Source organism: Tenrec ecaudatus, chromosome X (assembly GCF_050624435.1).
Source record: "Tenrec ecaudatus isolate mTenEca1 chromosome X, mTenEca1.hap1, whole genome shotgun sequence".
NCBI lineage: Eukaryota > Metazoa > Chordata > Mammalia > Afrosoricida > Tenrecidae > Tenrec > Tenrec ecaudatus.
The window spans coordinates 132,822,812-132,846,716 of record NC_134548.1 but is presented as its reverse complement, the minus strand read 5'-3'; the positions used below and the strand labels follow the sequence as shown (position 1 = coordinate 132,846,716).

At 42.9% G+C, this 23,905-nt stretch overlaps 1 protein-coding gene and 1 pseudogene across 2 annotated transcripts in view; both read left to right on the top strand.

The window, feature by feature from the left end:
- Nucleotides 1–600: 600 nt before the first annotated feature.
- The window catches only part of LAMP2 (lysosomal associated membrane protein 2), a 47,388-nt gene continuing 24,083 nt past the window's right edge, over nt 601–23,905 (top strand). The window contains exons 1-4 of one of the 2 annotated variants that reach the window (XM_075538607.1): nt 601–830; nt 15,023–15,141; nt 18,492–18,705; nt 22,250–22,408. In XM_075538607.1, the coding sequence (XP_075394722.1) occupies nt 761–830; nt 15,023–15,141; nt 18,492–18,705; nt 22,250–22,408 (562 nt within the window). In that variant the 5' untranslated portion in view covers nt 601–760. The remainder of the gene's footprint in view (nt 831–15,022; nt 15,142–18,491; nt 18,706–22,249; nt 22,409–23,905) is intronic. The other variant, XM_075538606.1, reaches the window with a different exon arrangement.
- On the top strand, nt 22,431–23,891 carry LOC142433964 (protein CEBPZOS-like; annotated as a pseudogene).

Below are 23,905 nucleotides of genomic sequence, written 5' to 3'. Positions count from 1 at the left end.
CGATATATCTCAAGATGTTAACAGCGTTTTTCTTCAGGTAGTGGGATTTATGGAAGAACTGAACTTTCCCCTCTGCATTTCACTTCTCTCATTTTCTTCCTTTGTTTATAAATGGAATCTTCCTCTTTCTTAATTTGTTTCCCTATCTGAAACACAGGGTGAATTTCAAGGCCACGTCCTGTTCCGTTGGTCAGCGACTCAATACTGCCCTCTAGCTTACTTGTCCCAGAAGTACATAGGTAATAAGCGTGTGGCGAGTAGTCGCGTTATTATTTTTGTATTACATTGAGGTACTCAAGAACCGTTTATACTCCAGCAAAATTTTCCTCAAGGAGCCAGAACTGAAAAGTACTGTCTATGAGCCACACACACCTCTTCCGCCAGGATCCCGTAAAAACAACAACAAAACCCCAGAAAAGTTCCTCCTCTCTTCACTGCGGTAGAAAAGGCCGCCCGCATACATCTCTCAGGAACTTTAGAATGGTTGTGAACCAAAAAGTCAGGGCGTGGTCGCCCCGCCTCCCGAGCCCTACATCACCACCCCTCTCGCCGCTCCTCAGCGCAGGGATTGGCGGAAGACAATAAAGAGTCCCGCCCTGAGTCTTATGACTCCCGCTTAAGCTCCGATTCCGGGCTCTGGCGGCGCTGTGGTCGGTGGTCAACAGCGGACCCCCTTCCTGGCTGTTGCTTCTCTTGTCACCGCCACCGCCGCCGCCGCCACCGAAGCAGCAGCAGCTTCTGTCTCTCGCTTTGCAGAATCATGGTGAACCGAGGCCTCCGTCTCTTCCGGGCTCCGGGCTCGGGACTCGTTCTGCTTTGTGTCCTCCTGGGTGAGTTGCCGGGCCGCCGGCGGCAGCTTCCTGCCTGGGCCCAGGGTCCAAAGGCTCCAACTTGAGAGACTAAGCGGCGGCGGGGTTGGGGGATGGGGAGAGGGGCGCCGAGGCTGCCCGCGGAAGGCGAGCCTTGACTTGGAGCGGGCCTGGTCGCGGGGTGGTGGGGGGAGGGCCCAGGAAAGTAGGATGGGGCCAAGAATGGCGGGGCGGGGGGCAGGGGGTGGGGAGAGAGGAGGGAGGAGTGGAGGAGGTCGGGTAAAGAGTCTCTTGGGAAGATTCTGAGGAGGATGCGTCGGAGGACGGTTCTTGAAGATGACTGGGTGGGTGGCAAGGCCAATTTGGAGGGGAGGATCCTGAGTTCCCAGGAGCGGGGAGAGTTGTGGAGGTGGTGGGACAACTAGGTGGGAAGAGACTGCGCGGAGCAGCTTGTGGGTTTCTTTTTCTTTTTGAGGGGGGAGGAAAGTGTGTGAGTGATAGCCAGGAGGAATTCAATCGGTGGAGTAATGTGGAGTGGGAGGGCGTTTGTTCGTTGGAATTTGAGGCCGTGGATAGAAGGATCATTAAGGAGTCGTGGAATAGGTTGGACTTGAGTTTGGTAGCCCGAGATTGGAGACTGTAAAGGGAGTCTAACGTGGCTGTGGCACTTTTGAGGCACCCCCCCCCCCCGAAAAAATCCCCCAAAACCTTGGACTCAACTTCAGGAGATGAAAGGAAGAAGTGGGGACATGGGCGGGGAGTGAATGTTTGACTTGGAACCGCTGAGGATGTCTTTCTTCGGCCAATTTTGTTCCTCCCTGCTCCCCAGCCAGACCCTGACAAAGAACTCTCCAGATGCTCGACTGGGGGAGGACCTACCAAATGTGAGGCTTGGGGCGTGGTATAGCTGGGTCTTGTATATTACTTTCTTCCTTTCCCAACCAACCCCTCCACTTTTTTTCCTCCTTGACCACACAATTAACCAATTACTTGTTTGTTTGGTGGGGTGGGGGGGATATCTAACTTCCTCAGAACTGGGTTGTTACCAAGTCTATTTTAAAAAAATGCTTTAAAATCATTTTATTGGGGGCTCGTACAGCTCTTTTAAAAAAGTCGTTTTGTTAGGGGCTCATACGACTCTTACCACAATCCATACATACATCAATTTTGTAAATCACATTTGTACATTCATTGCCCTCATCATTCTCGAGACATTTGCTTTCCACATAAGCCCCTGGCATCAGCTCCTCATTTTTTCCTCACCCTCCCCTTTCTCCCCTCCCTCAGTAACCCTTGATAACCTATACATTATTATTATTTTGTCCTATCTTACACTGTCCGGCGTCTCCCTTCACCCACTTTTCTGTTGTCGGTCCCCCAGGGAGGAGGTCACATATAGATCCTTGTACTCTGTTCCCCCTTTCCAACCCACTGTCCCACCCTGTTACCAAGTCTTTGGACTGACAAGATGAGTGTTGGCTGGCCTTACAGTGTTGCTAAGTGGTGCCCTAATGGCCTCAAGACCCGGAGAGTGAACTTTAACCAGAATGTGTCTTCCTGACCTGTTCATCCTGTGCTTGTTGTTGAATACCGCTCCCCACCCCATCCTTGCCTGCTCTGGCTATTTGTGGAACAATAAAAGAGCAGCAGGCCCAAACCCAGAGGGGGTAGGGAAGGGGAGAAGGTAGTGATAGGTATACCTTTTGAAATTCACATTTCAGTAGGATCAAATCAGTGCACTGAAAGAGTGGCTCTCAACCCGGGGACATTGGACAATAGTTGGAAACTTTGGAGGGGTGGGTTGGGGGTGTCATAAGGGAAGGTGGCTTCTGGCATCTAGTAGGTAGAGGCTGGGAACCTCCCTCACCCACAGATTTAGCCTTCTAAAAAATGACACTGCAGCCAAATTGAAAAACCTTGCCCTTGAGAAGTGGTTATGTGTTGGACTGCTAAACCTAAAGTCAGCAGTTTGAAGCCACCAGCTGCTCCATGGGAGAAAGAAGCGTTATGGTCTCGGGTACCCACAGTGGCAGTTCTACCCTGTCCTATAGCATTGCTAGCAGTTGACATCTACTGGATGGTAGTGGTTTGTTTACTTTTTTAGTTTGGTTGTTTGTTTGGTTTTTTTTGGGGGGCGGGGGAGCCTTCACATTGGAAAGCTTTTTTTCTCAAAAGACCATTTCCCAGATGTTCCATGCGATCAAAACCATTTTCAGAATGAAACTTAGGGAGTTCCCTGCACCCACACCCCCATGACACCTCTCTAGGGCATAATGGAGCCTTCCAGTGGCTTCGTGCTATCAGGCGAAGTCACCATGCTGCACGCTGGCTCTGATGATCATGTGTTTTAGAAATTGCACACTTGTCATTTCCGATATGGTACATACGGGCAATAGAGCTCACATCCACTTTTGAGTTTCTTGTTGGATACATTTGTGAAAGGATCCAGTCACCACAAATATTTAAGAGCCCCAGATCTAACCTAATTGTTGGTGTAGCAAACTTGGCAGGAAGTCTACAAGGCCGCCTGGGAAGCTTGGCTAGAATACATTCTTTGAAGTCTTAGCTGTGCTGTGAAGCACTTAAGGACTGGAAGAAAGGGTTGTTGACAATGAGACACACCTATCAGTGCCTAGAGCACATCTGACCAAGGCATCTGCTAATGAGTAATTCACTGCTCATTGAATCTGTGCACAACCACAACACTGGTATTGTTCAGAGAAAGTTTAAAAAAAGTCTTATTTGTTGGCCTTCAAGCCATTAACTTTAAAAATTATTACTGTGGTAATTCTATACAAGGGAACTTTAAAAAGTTCATGCAAAAATTCCATTCTCTTTCAATTCTATTGTTTTCCATGTACTTTTTGAAGCCCCTTCAGAAATGCCAAACAGTTGTTATTAAAACATGAATTAAAAAATTCAAAACAAAACAAAACATGATTTTTGCATGCCTAATTTAGTGACAAGGAGCCCTAGTAGCATTGTGATTATGCCTTGGGCTGCTAACTAGCAAGGTTAGCAATGCAAAACCACCAGCACAATCCACAGGAGAAAGACTGGGCTTTCTAGTCTAGTAAAAGAGTTAAAGTCCCTGAAATGCGCAGAGGCAGTTCTGTCTTTTCCTGTAGTTTTGCTAGGGAGTTAGCATCGACTTGATGGCAGCGAGTTTGGTATTTTTTTCTTCAGTGACATTAATTTAATTTTTTATTGATTTTTGGTTTTATTGATATATAATTTGCATACTATACAATTCAATGGTTTAAATATATTAAATGAGAGTTGTGCAATCATCACCACAGTCAGTTTTAGAATGTTTTCAACATTCTTGTGCCCATTACTATTAGCTCCCCATATCACCCAACCCTCCCTGCTATAACCCTAAGGAACCATTAGTCTAGTTACTGTCTTGCTAGATTTCACATACCAAAATCATCCCCTAAACCCCAATAATGCCTATAGAATAAAACATTGTGATATTACTTTTAAATTATTTTAGATTTTATTTGTTCCTTTTTTAAAAAATCCTTTTATAGGGTTTATATAGCTCTTATCACAATCTATCCATCCATCCATTGTGTCAAGCACATTTGTCCATTTGTTGCCATCATCATTTTCAAAACATTTTCTTTCTACTTGAGCCCTTGTTATCAGCTTCTCATTTTTTCCCCTCCCTCCTCTACTCTTCCTCCCTGATGAACCCTTGATAATTTATAAATTGTTATTATTTTTTCATGTCTTACACTGGTCCATGTCTCCCTTCATCCACTTTCCTGTTGTCTGCCCCCCTGGGAGGGGATTATATGTAGATCATTGTGATCGGTTCCCCCTTTCACCCCCCACCTTCCCCTTCCCCTCCTGGTATTGCTACTCTCATTATTGGTCCGGAGGGGTGTATCTGTCCTGGATTCCCTGTGTTTCCAGCTCTGATCTGTACCCATGTACATGCTCTAGTCTAGCCAGATTTGTAAGGTAGAATTGGGGTCATCATAGTGAGGGAAAGCAAGCATTAAAGAACTAGAGGAAAGTTGTATGTTTCTTTGGTGCTATACTGTACCCTGACTAGCTTGTCTTTTCCTTGTGACCTTTCTGTGAGGGGATGTCCATTTGTCTACTGAGGGGTTTTGGGTCTCCACTCCATACTCCCCCTTCATTGGCATTGATATGATGTTATGTTGTGACATGAGCTTTTAATGGTAGCTTTTCTCTTTTGTTTAACAAAACCAGTGCCCAATCATTGAGGAAGTTAAGCCAGCCAAAAGAAGTGCTTAAAAGAAACGGTCAGCTTATCTGCTAGTTTATTGACTTGGGACTAACTAGCTTGAGCCTCCTGGGATAATGCCAAGATCTCGTCCTTCCACCTCCAAGTGTAGCACAAGATTGGCAGGCATACACGTTTATAATGTATTTACTTACACCACAGTTTTAAAAGGTTCCAGTAGGAAATATAGACCCTCAGTGTGGACCTCAGAGGCCTCTTACATGTTTTTTTAGAGTTCTTCGGGTTTTTCAGGAGCCCTTATTGTGTAGTGATTACACATTGGGCTATGATCCACAAGGCCAGTAGTTTGAAACCACCAGTTGCTCCTTTGGAGAAAGACTTTCTACTTCTGAAAAGAGTTACAGCTTCAGAAACTCACAGGAGCAATTCTTCCTTGATGACAGTGAAGGACTGCAGGTTTTCAGTTGCTTGGTTGACTTTATACATTCCTTTTACATATCAAAATTGGTTAGGTTATTTTGAAAACCCAGCAAATATTTGTAAAGTATCTGCTGTGTACCTAATAACTGCCTGGGTATCATGGAAGTTACTAAATGAACAGGATCTGTCCTGAAGTTCCAGTCTCATTAGCAAATTGTGTTCTCCTCTATGCCAGCTTCGCTGTGTAACTTTATCCCAGCTCAGCTGGTCACTTTTTAAAAATAGCTGCTCTGGAGTTAAGTATAGAAAAATAAATCTTAGGAGTCTGTGCATTGGTCTTTTCCACAGGAATTAAGGCCCGCTGCCATGTTTCTTGGTGCGAATTTGAACTGACCAGAGGATTTTGTGAAGTGGAGTGTTGCGGTTTCAGAGAATCTTAAAGAAGGGCATCTATGCCAAATCTTGTCCTAGCGCCATTGCGCACTCTTTCTGGCACATGAACTTTCTTTATGTTCACCATCAAAGACCATAGAAACCCCGAATGACTGATATTATCATTGTTCGGAAACTGGGTTTCTGAAGCATTGCTTAATTTTTGTTCTCTTTGTGAAATCAGAGGTGTCCAGATTTTTCTGGGGTTATTGATTCTATAACTAGTTCCACCTCTGGTCTTTTTAGAATGGAAACTTTGTGATGATGATGTAATCAAGGCACTTCAAGGGAGGGAAAGACCTCATTTAAATATCCTTTTTTTTTGCACCTGACTGCTAGGAGCCATTTCCTCCCACAAATGTTTATAGGATTTTACAGTGTTCAAGTCCATCCAGAGGCACTTTGGAAGAAAGACTTGGCAAACAATATTCTGAAAGCCATTGGGAGTGCCCTGGAACACAGTTCAGCAATGACACATGGGGGTCATAGTGAGGCGAATTAGTATTAGCCGCAACTGGCTTGATTTTGGGTAATTGTGTACGAGCCACTCCTCGAAGTGCATAGGATGGATCAATGGACAAGACCAAGGCGATGCCTGCTGTCCTGGGTTTACATTTTAGGGAGAGACGACAGGCCAACACATAAATATTATAAGTTCAGATATTGAGAAGCCTTGTAACGGGAATGATGCATGTCAGGAAGGAGAGTGACCTCATGGTAGGGGGGTTGGTGATGTGGTCAGAGGCACTCCTTTGTTGGCTGACATTTGAGCAGAGAACTGAGTTTCAGAAGGCCTGCCGTGTGGCCATCTGGTGGTTGGTCGGTGCTGTAAAGTTGGTTCTGATCCTTAGCTGCAACCCTGTGTACAACAGACTGAAACTGCCCAGACCTGCTCCATCTTCACAATTGATCTTTTATTTGAACTCATTGTTGCATCACTGTGTCAGCCCATCTTACTGAGGGCCTGCCACATTTCCTCTTCTCCATCACTTCACCAAACATGATGTCCTTCTCCAGGGACTGGTCTCTTCAGACATCATGTCCAAAGAGCATGAGAAGGAGTCTTGCCATCCTTGCTTCTAAGGTGAATTCTGGCTGTACTTCTTCTGAGAAAGATTTATTTGTTTGTTTTTGGGCAGTCCATGGTACTTTCCATATTCTTCACCAGCTCATTTTAGGGAAAGAAGAGTACATACTGTCTTTCTGAAACTCTTAGGTTTAATACACTGGCCAATTAAAAAAAAATCATTGTATTGGGGGATCTTACAGCTCTTATCACAATCCATCCATCCATTGTGTCACGCACATTTGTCCATTTGTTGCCATCATCATTTTCAAAACGTTTTCTTTCTACTTGAGCCCTTGTTATCAGCTTCTCATTTTTCCCCTCCCTCCTTCATGAACCCTTGATAATTTATAAATTGTTGTTATTTTTTCATGTCTTACACTGGTCCATGTCTCCCTTCATCCACTTTCCTGTTGTCTGCCCCCCTGGGAGGGGATTATATGTATATCATTGTGATTGGTTTCCCCTTTCTCCCCCCACCTTCCCCTTACCCTGCTGGTATTGCTATTCACATTATTGGTCCTGAGGGGTGTATCTGTCCTGGATTCCCTGTGTTTCCAGCTCTGATCTGTACCCATGTACATGCTCTAGTCTAGCCAGACTTGTAGAATTGGGGTCATGATAGTGGGACAGAGGAAGCATTAAAGAACTAGAGAAACGTATGTTTCATCGTTGCTGCACTGCACCTTGACTGGCTCATTTCTTCCTTGTGACCCTTCTGTAAGGGGATGTCCAATTGTCTACAGAGGGGCTTGGGGCCTCCACTCCACCGCCCACTCACCCCTATTCACATTGATAGGATTTTTTTGCTCTGGGTCTTTGATTCCTGATACCTGATCCCATCGACACCTCGTGATCACACAGACTGGTGTGCTTCTTCCATGTGGACTTTGTTGCTTCTTAGCTAGATGGCTCCTTGTTTATCTTCAAGCCTTTAAGACCCCAGACGCTCTATCTTTTGATAGCCATGCACCATCAGCTTTCTTCACCACATTTAGGCTTATGCACCCATTTGTATTCAGTGATCGTGTCAGGAAGCTAAGCATCACGGAATGCCAGGTTATTAGAACAAAGTGTCCTTGTATTGAGGGAGTACTTGAGTAGTGGCCCAATGTCTGTCTGCTGCCTTAATACTTAACGTATAAATGTATATACATAGATTTCTTTCCCTATTATCATATATAAATATATTTACTTATGTACATGCCAGTATTTAGACTTCTATAAATGTCCTTTGCCGTTTCTTTTCTCAATTTCCTTTTACTTTCCTCTTGTCCCACTATCATGTTCCTACACTGGCCAAATTTTGACTCCTCTGTTTTTTTTTTCCTTTCAGTTCTAGTCAAGTCACCCTCAATATGAAAGCAAAAGCCATCTTATGCATTATTATTTCTCAGTAGACATGTACCTAGCATAGGGCCAGGGACATGGTCACCCACCCACTTCTGTCAAGTAGATTTTGATTCCTAGTGACCCCATAGGACAGAATAGAATGGCCCCATAGGGTTTGCAAGGCTTTAAGTCTTCACAGCAGCTGGTGGGTTCCTATGCTGATCTTTGGGTTAACAGCTGAGCACTTAACCACTGCATCACCAGCGCTCCTTTGATACATCGTTAGTTCCCAGCACACATTTTTTGCAGGAATTCATTGGTGGGTACTGGGATATGATGGTGAACTAGTCACGCTTGGGTCTCTTTTGTATTTTGTGAACCTTAAATTGTGTTTTTCAAGAACTTCATTTGAGTCTGCGCATCAAGAACATCAGGATAATGCCTAAGCAGTACAGAGAATTAGAAGCAAATTTACTCAAGTAATCGCCTATCGCAGGAGTATCTTGCTTGTACCCCCTTCAACAAACTTGCACAGTTGTTATTGTTATTGCATGCCTTGGAGTCAGTTATGACTCATAGCAGCCCTTTAGAACAGTGTAGAGCTGCCCCACTGGGTTTCCAAGGCTTTATGGCAGCAGATCACTAGTCTTTTCTGCCATGGAAGCACTGGTGGGTTCAGACTGCCAATTTCTCAGTTAACAGCTAAGTGTTTAACCAGGGATCCTTACCTGCTGAAGGTTAAGCCTGCAGAACTGGTGAGAATGAGAACACAATTTTCAGGAAAAATCAATCTTGCTCCTTTTGGAGGTGATCTAAAAGACAGAAAGGAAGCTCTGAGTTTTTTTCCCCCTGTAACCTTATCTACCACATGTGATTAAATAGGTAACTTTGACTTCAAGGCTCTGCCTAAACCATTAACCCACTAGGCATTAGTTCTCATAGCAGATAGGATTATAGATATTCAAATATTTCCCATGGCCTTAGTGGCAATGTTGGGTAAGCATTGGACGGTGAACCAAAAAGTCTGTGGTTTAAACCCACGAAAGGATACGGCTGTCTGCTTCTGCAAAGATTTACAGCTTTGGAAACACCCCCCCCCCACTCCCTTATAGGGTCACTATGAGTTGGGATTGACTCAATGACAGTGGGTTTGGCTATATCTGGGTGGATTTTGTTGTTCTGTATACATCTGGGTGGATTTCGTCGTGTGTCATCTAGGACCATACAAAGATTAGTTGATGCAGGAGGACTGTTCTTCCTCCTGTAGTGACAAAAGCAAGAACAACATCACATTAATGTGATCAGAGATCACAACGAGGGTCTGATATTGCCTGATCATTTCTGCAATCTGTTTCTTACCAAAGGGTCTCTTTTTTTCATTGTAAGCTCCCTTTGTGGCAAAAACAGTAGTCACAGGTTGAGATCTATGTCCAAAATTTATGGAGGAAGAAGCTGGCAGGGAGTTTCTGAGCATCATCCAGAAAACTGATAGGTCCATGATTTGGAAGAGCTAATGGCTTGGGCTTCCTGCAGTTAGATAAAGTTATATTTCAAGTCCTCGCTGCGAGGCATCCTTATCTTGACAGTGTTCGTCAGTATGTACTTATTGAGAATTTTATAAGTAATCAGCCATGCTAGCCAGGATAGGAGGTACAAGTAAACAGATATGATCATATTCGCCCTGGACATCCATGATGGAGAGCATTCATATAAAAGACACACTCCTAGGGTGTGTGGCAATTTTTGGAATTCACATGAGTGAGAGTGATGCTATCAAAAGGGAATTTTGCTTCTATCCATCTCTAGCATTCATTCACAGAGTTTGGCACTTAGAAATAATAAAAAGTCAGTTACAAATTACTCACTGTCCACCCAAATTCACCATTGCCCACCAACTTGTTTTGCAGTGGCAATCAAAAACAGTGCTGTTTGGGAGCTTATGACAGAAGAAGGGGAGGCAGGGTTTACAGGCATAAAATTACCTTGACTAATTTAGGATTGTATAAAATACACAGAAATTTGGGGATTTGCCCTACGACTGCCTCTTGGGGCCTTTTCTCATCAAGGAAAGCACAGCAGCCCAGATCTTCATCGCATGCGACAACAGCAACAGCTGCTTGATGCTAAATAGAGCATGGAATTATTCAAAAACATGTCAGAGCACATCATATCCTTTGACCCCACAGTTTCATTCCTGGTGGATATATACTCAAACAGACACACATACACTTGTAATCACCAACGTGGGAAGAATGTTTACAGCAGCATGATCTATAATAGAACCAACTTGGAAACAATCCAGCTGCCCATCAGTGGCAGCAGAGGAGCATAGATAAGGAATGCGGTATTTATCCAATTAATCGGAAGCTATTTGGAGCTCTGGTGGCATAGTGGTTACGATTTGGGCTTCAATCTGCAGGGTCAGCAGTTCGAAACCACCAGCTGCTCGATGGGAGAAAGACGGGACTTTCTCTTCCTGGTAACAGTTACAGTCTTGGAAACACAGGAGGCAGCTCTACCCTGTCCTGTACGGTCACTGTGAGTCGGCATCCACTCAATGGCAGTGAGCTTGGTTTTCGTTGGTACATCGCTGAGAATGAGCATACGATAATTACGCACAGCAACACAGATGAAGCTCATAACATGAGTGAAAGAAGCTGTCTACAGAGGAGAACAGTTCCATTTATATCAAATTAGCAAAGAGCCAAAACTAGTTTATGGGCTTAGAGTTCAGGATAGTGACTACCTCCTTGGAAAGCGGCATGGAAAGAGCATTGGGAGTACTCACAATATTCTATTTCTTGACCTGAGGCCAGTTTACACAAGTGTCTTCAGTTTGGAGAACTGTTTTGAGTGGTAAACTTGGCGTGATGTGCATTTTACTCGACGTGTGTCATATTGTGCATCTTCCGTGTATCTGTTAATGCTTCAATACAGGACAACGATGCGTATTGGGTCAGGCAAGCCTGAGGCAGTACTCCGAATCATGCCACTTGCAAGCCCCTCACTGCTCTTCTCACCACTGGGTGCTGCCACGCGCTCGGCTGGACTTCCACCTGCGGGAGCTTGTTCCATTCTTGACTTTCTGGCTTCTTTGAGTCACTGCCCTCCTATTCAAAGTGGAGAGGTAGGGTAATGCCTACCTCTTGTTAGGTGTAGCCTAGCCTAGTTTCAAGGAAAGGTTGGAAAGCAAGTAGCTAACATTTTCAGGTTGCCTTGTGAGTGGTGAAAGGAGCCCTGGTGATGGAATGGTTACGCCTTGGGTTGCTAATCTCGAGGTCAGGCATTTGAAACCACCAGCTGCTCCAAGGGAGAAAGATGAGACTTTCTATTCCCATAAAGAGTTAGTCTTGGAAACCCACAGGGGCAAATTTGAACTTGTCCTACAGAGTCACCGAGTCAGCATTGACTTGATGGCAGTGAGTTTTGTTTTTTTGATTTTGAGGGAATGGTGTCATCTGTCAAAATTTCTCCTAATAAAGGGAGGGTCAGATTTGGGGCAGCCCCAAAAGGAGGGAGGCCCTTCCTGAGGGGAACATTTAGGTCAGGGTTGGGACCAGTAGAAAGCCGAGGGGTATAACTCTACCAAGTATGGCAGATGGGTTCCCGGGAAACCAGATTAAAGGGTGTGTGAAAGAAGTCGAAGGAATGGGGTGGGAACAGGTTGAGGTTTTCTTTGAAAGTCAGGCAGAGGAATTTCAATGTAACATGGGAGTCTTGGAGCCGGTTTATTTAACAATAGCATGCTCTCCGAGGAAGTTGTATCCATGAACCTGCCGGCACTTGTAGGGACAGCTCGGAGACATTTCTGTAATTTAAGGGTGGAGTGATGGACTGGAAGGACACATAAAAGAGAGGGCAATTTAATAGAGATTTTGAAGGGGTGAAAAAATAATCAGTAGAACTTCATGAAGTGAATACAGTGAAAGATGCTCCCAAAACTTGCGCCTGAATGTTTATGGTCCTGCTTTTCATTGGGAACCACAGCCACTGAGAAGGGAACTAGTGTGGAGGAGCTAAAGTGAGTTTTCATTGTGGATTAATAACTTTGAGGTGACGGGCATTTGAAGAAAAGTGGCATCTGAGTATGGTAGTTGGAGACTGGGAAACGACATGAACACGAAAGAACTAATTCTCTTAGAAAGAAAGGCAGTGAAGGGAATGGAACAGAGTGTCCCAGAACCTTTTGTGTATTTCATCGGAGCTCTGGTAGTTACGCATTGCATTGCTAACCACAAGGTCAGCAGTTCAAAACCACCAGCTACTCCTTGGGACGAAAATGAGGCCTTCTACTCCCGTGAAGAGTTAAAGGGTCAGAAACCCACAGAGACAGTTCTTCCCTGTCCTTTAGGCTCGCTCTGAGTCCTAGTGGACTTTGGGGCAGTGAGGTGGGTTTTGCGTGTTGGAGTCGGGAGGAAGGAGTCTTGGTGGTGCTGAGGGTGGGGTGAATGCCGGGCTGCTAACTGTAAGGTTGGTGATTCAAACCCACCAGCTTCTCTGCTGGAGAAAGAGGAGACTGGTCTTACCGAGATTCCCATCCCCAGAAACCTTACAGAGGGTCACTGTGAGTCGGAATGGACTTCATAGCAGGGGTGTTGGGTTATGTTGTGTTGTGTTTTGTTTTCAGTGCTAATAAATTTGAATTGTGACCTGAGCTTTCTGCTTCACAAAACCTCAGGTGGTGGTGGTGGGTGCGTGCCCTAAAGTTGATCCCAATTTATAGCCACTCTGTACAACAGCGATCAGGACACATTGATTAATAAAACAAACAAACAAAAAAGCCAAGTCAAGATGCCTTTCTTCCAAGGTACCTCTGAGAGGACTTGAACATCCAACCTTCCAAGCTAGTTAATCCTTTGCATCACCCAAGGCCTCCTCACGTAGTTGTCACTTTGATGCTACTGCCTTTTTTTTAAACTAACAAACAAAACACAGTTTTCTTTCCATTATTTTATTATCTTTGCAAAGAACATGATCAGTACCTGTGAGGCTATTCTTGGTTAGTTTTATAATAAAGCCTGCAAAAGCCAGAAATTAACTTGATTAGCGGGAGGTTTGAATCGTGTTGTGGTTTGTTAAGGAAAACATGCATTATCCATTACAACCTGGCAGGCCCTTTGAGATCTCTCAGCTGTAATGGTTTTCTGACTAGAAAGAGAATATGCCAACACTAGGGACCTTAGCCAGGATCACAAGCTGCCAGCTTATAATAAGGAGACTTCTTCCAGTTGATGGGAAAAATTAGAAACTGGAATTCTCATCATGACAGAGTGGCCTGGGTTGGGTGATGCCAGCTCCATTCCTTATTGTTCTAAGTGCAGAGTTTTCGTCTACAACATCCGTTAGGCTTCACATTAGGTCTTTCGGAGTCTTAGCCAATATATTTAGTCACTGTCAGTAACCACAAGCTCAGCACGGTATTTGCACTTGGTAAAGCAGCCAGGTTTCCCCAGAGCATGGTGACAGGCCTTTGTGTACAACTTGAAAGCTGTTGCCGAGGCACGCTGTCTTGGCATTTCCCTCAGGGCTTTATTCTCTATGGTGTACAGCATGCCCCTACCTGTAGGTAACACGGGACCGTTCAGACATCACGAAAGTGTGTGCAACTCTCTTAACCAGAAACAGCTGTCATGTGTGAGACAGTGAGACAACCCTGAAATGGCTGCTATTATTTATGGTGCTGGTATGTGGCCGGCATGTTTTCCCCTTGGACTCTTCTGTTGACTAGGTAATGTTTCTATGTTTACCCTAATCTGGAAGATGAGAGTCAAGTTTGCCGAAAAGTCCCAGTGCTGTTCTGGCCCCGTAAGATCTCTCTCTATTGAGACAGCAGGTTGATAACTTCAGGTATGACTTTGAGTCCCTGTCAAAAGGTTCATTGGCCCTTAGAATCAATTGGATTTTAATGTGGGTTTGAGGAAAAATGATAAGTTTTGCATTTATAAAAATGAACCCTTTGCTTATGGCTATAACAACCCTTTGGAATGGCTGCTGCTTTGGTCACGTGGTGGAATGACTAGCTCATTTCTGATCACAACAGAATAAAATATTTTGGGCAGACATCGGTGTGCTCTGTAGCTTGCGACAAGATTTATCACTACAAGACACCAGAACTCATTATTATTACTATTGCAGGGAATGTTCCTCTAGCTGGTTATGAAAAAAAAACCACACCCTCTGCCATCAAGTAGTTCTGACTCATAGCAGCCCCATGGATAGAGTAGAGCAGCCCTTGTGGGTTCCCAGTCTGGGAACCTTTACAAGAGCAGGAAGCCTCATCTTTCTCTTGCAGAGCTTTGAATTACTGACCTTGTGATTAGCAGCCTAACGTATAACCCACTATGCCACCAGAGCTCCTGGTTTGAGAGAAATGGGAGTTAAACAGATCAGCCCTGCCAACCTTTCTCATATTTCATTATCTTGAACAAAAGTCCATTTTCCTGAAGTGCAATGAGCAAGCCACAAATGAATGTGGAAGTGATGCATAGGGTACATGTCCCTAGGCAGTACCATTATCTAAGCTGCCTAGGACTAGTTATTGTGCTTTTGGGGAAGAGAGACTATGCTTTCTCAAAATATAAAGAAACATTGTCACTGGGATAACATATTAAAAATATTTTGTTTAATTTTTTACAACTGGTTGAATTTTGGTAGTGGATAGAACTTGTTTTTGATATATATGTATACATTTACCTATTTTCCTAAAACCATTTTTTAAATCTATCTTTTCAAAAATAAATCCAGGAGCTGTGCGGTCTTATGCCTTGGAACTCAACTTGAGAGATTCAGAAAATGCTACTTGCCTTTATGCAAAATGGCAGATGAATTTCCAAATACAGTATGAAACAACAAGCAAGAATTATGTAAGTAAACACTCTTCTTTGGGTTGTAGAGTAGGAATTTAAATCTGAATATTTTCCAAAATCCTTTTAACACATACAAATCAGATTCATGTTGACTCTTTTAACACTTTTTTTTGCATGTCCACTGAAGGTATTGTTTAGTGCTAAAATGAATACAGTAATTCATGGGTTCTGTGGGTTTTTCATGGAATTGGTTAAATCCAAGAGTTCCAAAGAGTATTGATTGTGTCAAAGTCTTAACTACTGTGACATCTTTAAAACATACTGGCATCAAAGCTTGTCTCCTTTTAATTGCTTGCTATTAAAATCTTCTTTATTTTATTCTCCTCTCAGTCCTTTTTATTTATAACAACTTTTTCCCCTTACTTTTATTGGGACTTTTACATCTCTTGTCACAGTCCATACATTCATCCAGTGTGTCAAGCACATTTGCAAATATGCCACCATCATCCTTTTCAAAGCATTCTCTTCCTACTTGAGCCCCTGATACCAGCTCCCCATTTCTTCCCCCTCGCTCCCCTGTCCACTCTCCCTCACAAACCCTTGATAAGTTATAGATTATTGCTTTCTTTTTTTAAATATTTTTTAAAAATCTTTTTATTGGGGCTCATAAGGCTCTTATCACAATCTGTACATACATCAATTGAGCAAAGCACCCTTATACATTCGTTGCACTCGTCACTCTCATAATTCACCTTCCACTTGGGTTCCTGGAATCAGCTCGGTTTCCATTTTCCCCCCCATCTCCCTCCCCGATCCCACCCCTGGTCCCTTGATAGTTTATAAATAATTATTATATCTTATCTTACACTCCCCGGCGTCTCCCCTCACCCGCCTCCCCAGATTATTGCTTTCATATCTTACATCATCCTCCGTCACCCCTCACCTGTCTTTCTGTTATCCGTCCCCCCTGGGAAGGGGTTCTAGGTTGTTCCTTGTGATCAATTCCCCCTTCCCCCTCCCAACCCTCCCCTAATCCTCCTGGTATCTCTACTCTCATTGTTGGCCCTGACGGGCTTATCTATCCTGTATTCCCTGTGTTTCAGGCTCTTATCTGTAGCAGTGCATGTTCTGGACTAATCCGATTTGTAAGGTAGAATTGAGGGCTTGATAGTGGGGTGAAGGAAGCACCAAAGAACTAGAGGAAATTTGTGTGTTTCATTGGTGCTATAATGCACCCTGACTGACTCATCTCTTCCCTGTGACCCTCTGTGAGGGGATGTCCAATTGTCTACACATAGGCATTGGATCTCCACTCCATGCATTCTTCCCCATTCACATTGGGTATGATTTTGTTCTGGGTCTTAGATGCCTGATACCTGAAAGGAAGGGTGGGGAGGGAAACCAACCCAGGGACAAGGGAACAACAAGTGAACTAAAATCAATGGAAAGGAGGTATAGGATGCCTAGTGGGGCCTAATCAAGGGCAATGTAGCAGCAAGGAATTACTAAACCTGGATGAAAGCCGAACATGATGGTGGGACAAGAGGAAAGTAAAAGGGAATATAGGAAAGAATTAGGAGGCAAAGGACATTTATAGAGGCCTAAATACAGGCAGGTGCATATGTAAATATATATAACGAGAGGGGAATAGAACCATGTACTCATATCTATATGTTAAGAATTAACGTAGCAGATGGACATTGGGCCTCCACTCAAGTACTCTCTCAACACAAGAACACATTGTTCTAATAATCCGGCATTCTGTGATGCTCACCTTCCTGACACTATCGCTGAAGACAAACGTGTGCATAAGCAAATGTGTCGAAGAAAGTTGATGGTGCCCGGCTATCAAAAGATAAAGCGTCTGGGGTCTTAAAGGCTTGAAAGTAAACAAGCGGCCATCTAATTTGGAAACAACAAAGCCCACATGGAAGAAGCACACGGGCCAGTGCGATCACAAGGTGTCGAAGGGATCTAAGATCAGGCATCTAAAAAAGATTTCAGGCCTTTTAAAAAAGATTTTCTTTGTTGTTGTTGTTGTTGTTGAGATATACACTGCAAAACAGACACCAGTTCCACCGTTCCTACATGTGTATTCCAGTGGCATTGAACAAGTTGAGTTGTACCAGCCGATATTCCGAATTGTTCCTTGGCCATTAACATCAACTCCCTGTCCCATAAGGTTCCTATCTAATCTTTCCAGTTACTGTTGCTAATTTGATCACATACAGATTGATCATAAAAGATGTATGTATATGTATGGATTGTGGTAAGAGTTGTTTGAGTCCCTAATAAAATGTAAAAGAAGAAAAGAGAAAAAAATGATTAGGGCAAAGACTGTACAGATGTGCTTTATACAATTGATATATGTATATGTATGAACTGTGAAAAGAATTGTATCAGCCCCAATAAATTGTTAAAATTAAAAAAAAAAAGAGCATCATGCTCAAGGCAGATATTTTTTTAATTTAAACATTTCATTAGGGGCTCATACAACTCTTATCACAATCCATGCATATACATACATCAATTGTGTAAAGCACATCGGTACCATATATTCTTTGCCCTAATCACTCTCAAAGCATTTGCTCTCCACTTAAGCCCTCTGCATCAGGTCCTCTTTTTTTCCAAGACCTTTTTACTAGTTAAATAAACAATTGTTTGGTTTTAAGAAGTCTTCAGGAGATATTTTGGTTTAAGGGTTAAAGATTACATCAGGATTCCTCAGTCCTTTGCCTTCTGGTTTTCTTTTAATTAAAAGAAAATTGTTAGTTTGCCCTACCAACTAACCACCTAATTAACAAATAATCTTAAGAACAGACCAGTTTCCCGTGTCCCTTGGTATCACCCAACCTGCCCAACCCATTACCATTAAGTTGATACTGACATATAGCGACTCTACGTAGCGTTTCTGAGTCTGTAAAATTTTACAGGAGCAGACAGCCTCCTCGTTCTCCTGCTTTGGAACTTCTAATCTTTAGGTTAGTAGTACCATGCTTACCCAATATGACTCTTTGATGCTATTTCTTTTTTAAAAAACAAATAAACCCCAAAAGTAATTGTCATTGCATTGATACCGATTCATAGCAACCCTATAGGACAGAATAGAAATGTCCCTGTGGGTTTCTGAGACTGTAGCTTGTTGTAAGAACAGAAAGCCTCACCTGTCTCTCACTGAATGGCTGGTGGCTTCTTACTACTAACCTTGTGATTAGTAGTATACACAGTAACCAACTACAACACCAGGGCTCCTTGTTGTCATCTCGGCATACACCCCGCTGAGACTGGTTTATTCAGCAAAGCAAGCACGGTGCAACCTGGCCATGGGGCCCGTGTGATGATTTCAGATGCTTGGTACTCATTTCTGTCTTTTTGCTCTGTGCCTCCAAACTTCTCATTCTTTTTAGAAAAATGTAACCGTTTCAGACCGTGGCACTGCAACATATAAAGGAAGCACTTGCGGTGATGGCAAGACTGGTCCCAGAATAGCGGTTCAGTTGGACTCTGGCTTTTCCTGGACTGTGAATTTCACGAAGGCGATGACCACTTATTCAATCGATAGCATCTCAGTTTCCTACAACACTAGTAATACCGCAGCATTCCCTGAAGCGAAAGATAAAGGTAACCTTGAGAGTTGGCTTCATTGTACAGTCTGTTTTTTTTCTGAATTATACAAGCATGCATATTTAAACATCCACGTGATGAGGTCTGTCTTCTTAATGAGATTCAAAACTTAGAGGTTTCCCCCCAACCTATGCTCACCATAGTGCAATCTACAGACTGCTTGAGTCCTTTCCTCTGTAGCACTCGTCAGTCATCATTGCTGTACCTCCCTTCATCTTTAATGGCAAGCCCGGTAAGCAGATTTTATCTTAGTTTTACAGGTAAAGGGACTGCGGCTTGAAGAGATTCAATTACTTTCTCAGAGGTCACACTAGCTGCTAAGTGGGCGAGTTGGCATTTGAACTAAAGTCTGTTCAGCTCACAGCGTTCACACACTGGGCCGTCACTTTTTATTTCATTTACTTAGTGGGAACTCAAGAAATGTTCAATGGATCATAAAATTCTTCAGTAATTGCTGTTAAAATGTGTACAGGACCCAGGAACAAGCAGAAATGATTAATCTTCAAGTTTTTTTTAGCTAGGATTTGCATGGAAAAGGAAATGATGGCCATTAAAGTTGAAATGATGGAAGTCAACGTTGACTGCTAATTCTGAGACCATTTCAGGTCAAAATAAACCCCCAAAGTAATTGTGTACTGAAGCCAGCGACAGGCCGTTTTTTTGTCATTCCCAGAATTGAGATGTGTATTAGGACATTTCAAAGGCACACATAGTGCGTGGAGGTTTCATTTTTGCTATAACCCCAAACACTGAATGCACTGCTGGAGAGTTCATTGAGACTCATGGTGGAGTGGGTTACTTGTTAGGCTGTTAACAACAAGGTCAGCAATTGGAACCCGCCAACCACTTCAGGCAGAAAGAAGCTCAAATCCCTTAAAGAGTTATAGTCTCAGAAACTCAGGGGTCACTATGAATTAATTTTTTTAGGGATGTAATTGTTTCCATTCCTCCCTCCTTATTAAGACTTCCCAAGTTTTACATGAACTGCTGCACTTCTGGGTCCATTAAAATGCAACCCTTCACTAGCCAACGGAACCACTCACTGGAAGTGGGAGCAGCCAAAACCCATCCACCTGGGACCCTGGGGCCAAAGTGAAATGCTAGGGAGGGGACTTGGGAAATTTTGTGGGAAAATGGAGTTTTAAAAAATGGAATTTTCCCCCACACACTTTTTGAAGTCTTAAGTCGGAAAATGATATAACAAAAGCAGAGTCCATTGTTCTTAAAGAACCTTCTGCAGGAGTACTTTGGGATAGTGGAGCATGCAGTTTAAGAGGCTGTCAGAGTAATTAAGGGATGACTTGTGCCTGGACAAGGAGGGTTGCTATTAAAATGAAGGAGGGGCTTCACCTGTCACAGCTTGATGGAGGAAACTGGACTCAAAAATTTCTTAACCCTTTACAGTTCCCCCTTTTTAATTTTAAGCAAGTGGAAGAGAGAATATTGTATTCCTAGCTTCTGTGAAATAACATTTTAAACTTTTGGGGGATATGAAATGGCTTCTTAAGTGAATGGTGGAGAATTAAAAAAATAAACCTTACTCTGAAGCTGCTGTGTTCTTTTGTTGACATTTTTATGACTACAATATAGAAAAGTACAGGGAATAATATAGTTGACCCACACATGCCCATCTACTGCCCAGAATTAGTGAATGTCATTTTGAAAATATTTGGTTCGTCGTTTTCGTCCGCTGAATACAGATAGCCTTGTGGGTTCCTGGTCACTTCTGGATCCCACTTTCCTCCTCCTCTCCTGCGATGCAAGCATGCTCATGAATGTGATATGTGTGCTTCCTGTCTGTGGCTTTATATTGTATTACATAAGTACATCCCTGCAATGAAAAGAAAAGTTTTATTGTTTCATAGCGTAACTCCATTATTTCTGCAAAATATTTTTTGCCCATTTGTTTTTGAGCCCTATACAAATATTGTTCATATTTATTTACTTAATTTTCACTCTCAAAAATAGCTTTAGAGAAAACATTCTAGTTGATTCAATTTTTAAACCCCCCCCCCTAGTTTTGTGGGGCTGGGAGGGAGGGAGGTTGCAGAGGGAGCCAGGGTCACATTAATTGGCTGCCTTGCTAGTAAGTCCATCAGTGTTTACCAAAGTGAGCTAAAGTTACCCGCTAGAGGGCGCTGGAATGCTCCACGGGCACTGCAAAAGCTCCTGGGTTAACAAAAGTTTTTAAGGTAGGGTGGGGGATGGGGAAGGCGTGCTGAGTAATTTTTTACTGTAAAGAGGGAAGAAGGCCACATAAGTTTGGGAACCTACAAAGTTTAGGAAGCAGCCTAGATTTCCAAAAAAAAATTCAAATTCGATGCCAACTCATAGCAATCCTATAGACAGGATAGAACTGGCCCTGTGAGTTTCCAAGATGAACTCTTTATGGGAATAAAAAGCCTGGTGTTTCTCCCGAGACTGAACTTGGAACCGCTGTGCCACCAGGGCTCCTTGCAGCCTAGCAAAAGGCCTTTGTAGACCGGCCTTCCTCACTATTCCTCCAAAAAAAAGACTAAGTCCTTTGTGTGACTAAGTGCTCTCATGGTAACTTGAGGTACACTGCTGACATTCTAATAAAAAGTTGGATTCTGTACAGAATGGCTCTAACTTAATTGATTTTGTATTCTGAAGGTTTCCTGAAATAGAATAGACTGTAAATTGCCTCAAGGAAGAGACGCCAGGACAGTGGTTCTCAATCAGTGGGTCGCGACCCCTTTGGGGCAGTCGAACAACCCTTTCACAGGGGTCCCCTGATTCATAACAGTAGCAAAATGACATTTATGAAGTAGCAACATAAGTAATTTTATGGTTACCAGAACATGAGGAACTGTATTAAAGGGTTGCGGTATTAGGAAGGTTGAGAATCACTCCTCTAGGAGCTCATGATGGGTGTTTTAATTAATTAAGGAAATTGCCAGAAAAACAAGATTTTGCTATAAAACCATTGATTAATCCCTCTGTGTTCTTCCTAGTTTAATCACCAAGTCCTATTGCTTCTGCCTTAGACACTTGTCTTCCATTTGGCTCCTTTGCTCTCTCGCTGTAGCCTCCTATCCTCTTGGCTTAGGTAACCCCTCCCATATCGCCTGAATCAGGCCAGCAGCCTTCTAACTGGCTTTCCTCTTAAATGGCTTACCTTTAAAAGTTTTATCTCTAGGCCTATCCCCTTCCAGTTTATGATCGGCCTTACAGGAAAACGTGTGTTTGTTGTTTTCTGCTTTAAACAACCGAAGCTAGACCTTCACAGCTAACAAAATAAAGGGTGAACTCTCCTTAGGTCATAGAACGTCATGCCAAGTGCGACTACTCAGCTGCAACTTAATTTTGCCTTTTCATCCCTCTTTCTTCACCAAACTCCCTACTCCTGGTGTTCAAGCTTCAGTGAATCCGGCATTCCCTAAAAAAGCCACGCCTTTTGTCATTTAGAGGATGGGGTGGAGCAGGCAGTGGGGAGGAGAAGGAAGCCTAATCAATGTATTTATATTGGCATGCTTCCTCTACCTGCTTGGAAACAATTCTTGTTGATCTTGTTTTATAGGAGTTATCACTGTGTATGACACCGTGAAAATTGGAATTCCAATGAATAACATCTTTAGATGCAATAGTTTGTCAACTTTAGAAAGCAGTGATGTTGTTCATCAGTATTGGGGCATTCTTGTGCAAGCTTTTGTCCAAAATGGCACCGTAAGCACGAAAGGTGAGTACTGTAAGTGTGCATTTCTATACTGGAAGCCGAATTAAAGATTAGCGTATACTGACTTTCCCGCAGGTTCATGCTTCAGGATGGCCCACTCTGAAAAACCACTGGCGAAGAAGATCATAAAGGAGTTTAGTAGCTGAACTCGCAGGTGTTTTTGGAGCTTATTTTTTGTTTGATAAAATGAACACAAGCCAAGATTTCAGACAAACAATGAATAGGAAATTTCCCTTCATTTTGGAAGTTTATTACAAATCCATTGAACAATCCAGAATGTATGGAATCAGAGAACAAGATCAAGAAAAATGGCTAAATAGTAAAAGTTAGCAATTTGGCCCCTGATCAAGATTTACCCATAAAAGAAACATAGTATCAGCCAAGAGTGAAATCCTAAAGCTCTCATGGATGGGTCTGGCCATATTTAAAGCAAAATTCAGATTCCAACTGCAATGAGAGGTGCTATTCTTTGGATTTGTTTTTGAAGATATATTGTTATAAATTAAGTTTTGGCTATATCAAAATTAACATAGTGTTTTGAAAAAATGAAGGAGCATACCATAGAGCTTTCATTGGAAGTCATTATCTGAAAGCATTTCTACATTAAAGCCAATTTGTAGCTTTCAGGTTCTAAAATCTTTGTTGTTATTGTGGACTAGACTGTTTAAGCATAATATTTGAACAGATCCTCTGGTAGCTTGTTCACCAGGTCCTCAGCAGGTGCAAAACCAAGGTTGGGAAATTTGTTCTAATCTTTTAAAAATCATTCTGTGACTTTATGGAGTCTCGAGGTGGTGTTAGAAGTTAAGTGCTCAGTTCCTAACGAAAGGTTGGCATTTCGGATCCACGTTGGAAGAACGGCGTGCCATTTTGCTTCCCCAAGACCCCAGTGTTTGAAATCTCTGAAGCTCAGCTCTCCTTTGACATGTACAGGATCACCATGAGTCGGAATTGACTCACCGCAACTGGTTTGTTTTGGTTTGGTGTATGTGACTTTATGGAAATGTCAGCATTTCTCGTTGACCAGTTCTAGAAAACTACTTGATTTCCTCAAGGGGTAATAGGAACAGAAGGTTCATTTGTAGGTATATCTTTCTGTGATTTCAAAACTTTCTTTTCTAGTAGTAAATCATGATTGTACCGAAGGTGGGTGGAACTGTTTTCAAAGTTAAATCCCGGAATTTCATGTAAGAAGCAGGTGAGGGTATTTTTGAATAAGGGATTTAAGGGCTTGAAAAAGACAAGTGTGCTGTCCTGTGTGGGTGCATCCACCTTTTTTGCATGTCCTTAGCTCGTCGGCTGTATCTTGGTCTTGGAATTGGGCTCTTGATGAAGCAGCAGCCTGAACCTTTCAGGCTCACTTAGTCTGAAGTGCGCAAATTACTCATTTCCCCAAATACAACCCACTTGGACTTTCTAGTATGAGAGATATTTTGTTCTTCCTTGACCTGAGGGTTTAAGAAGAAAGTCCACTTTCCTTGATTTTGTCCTGTGGGTTTT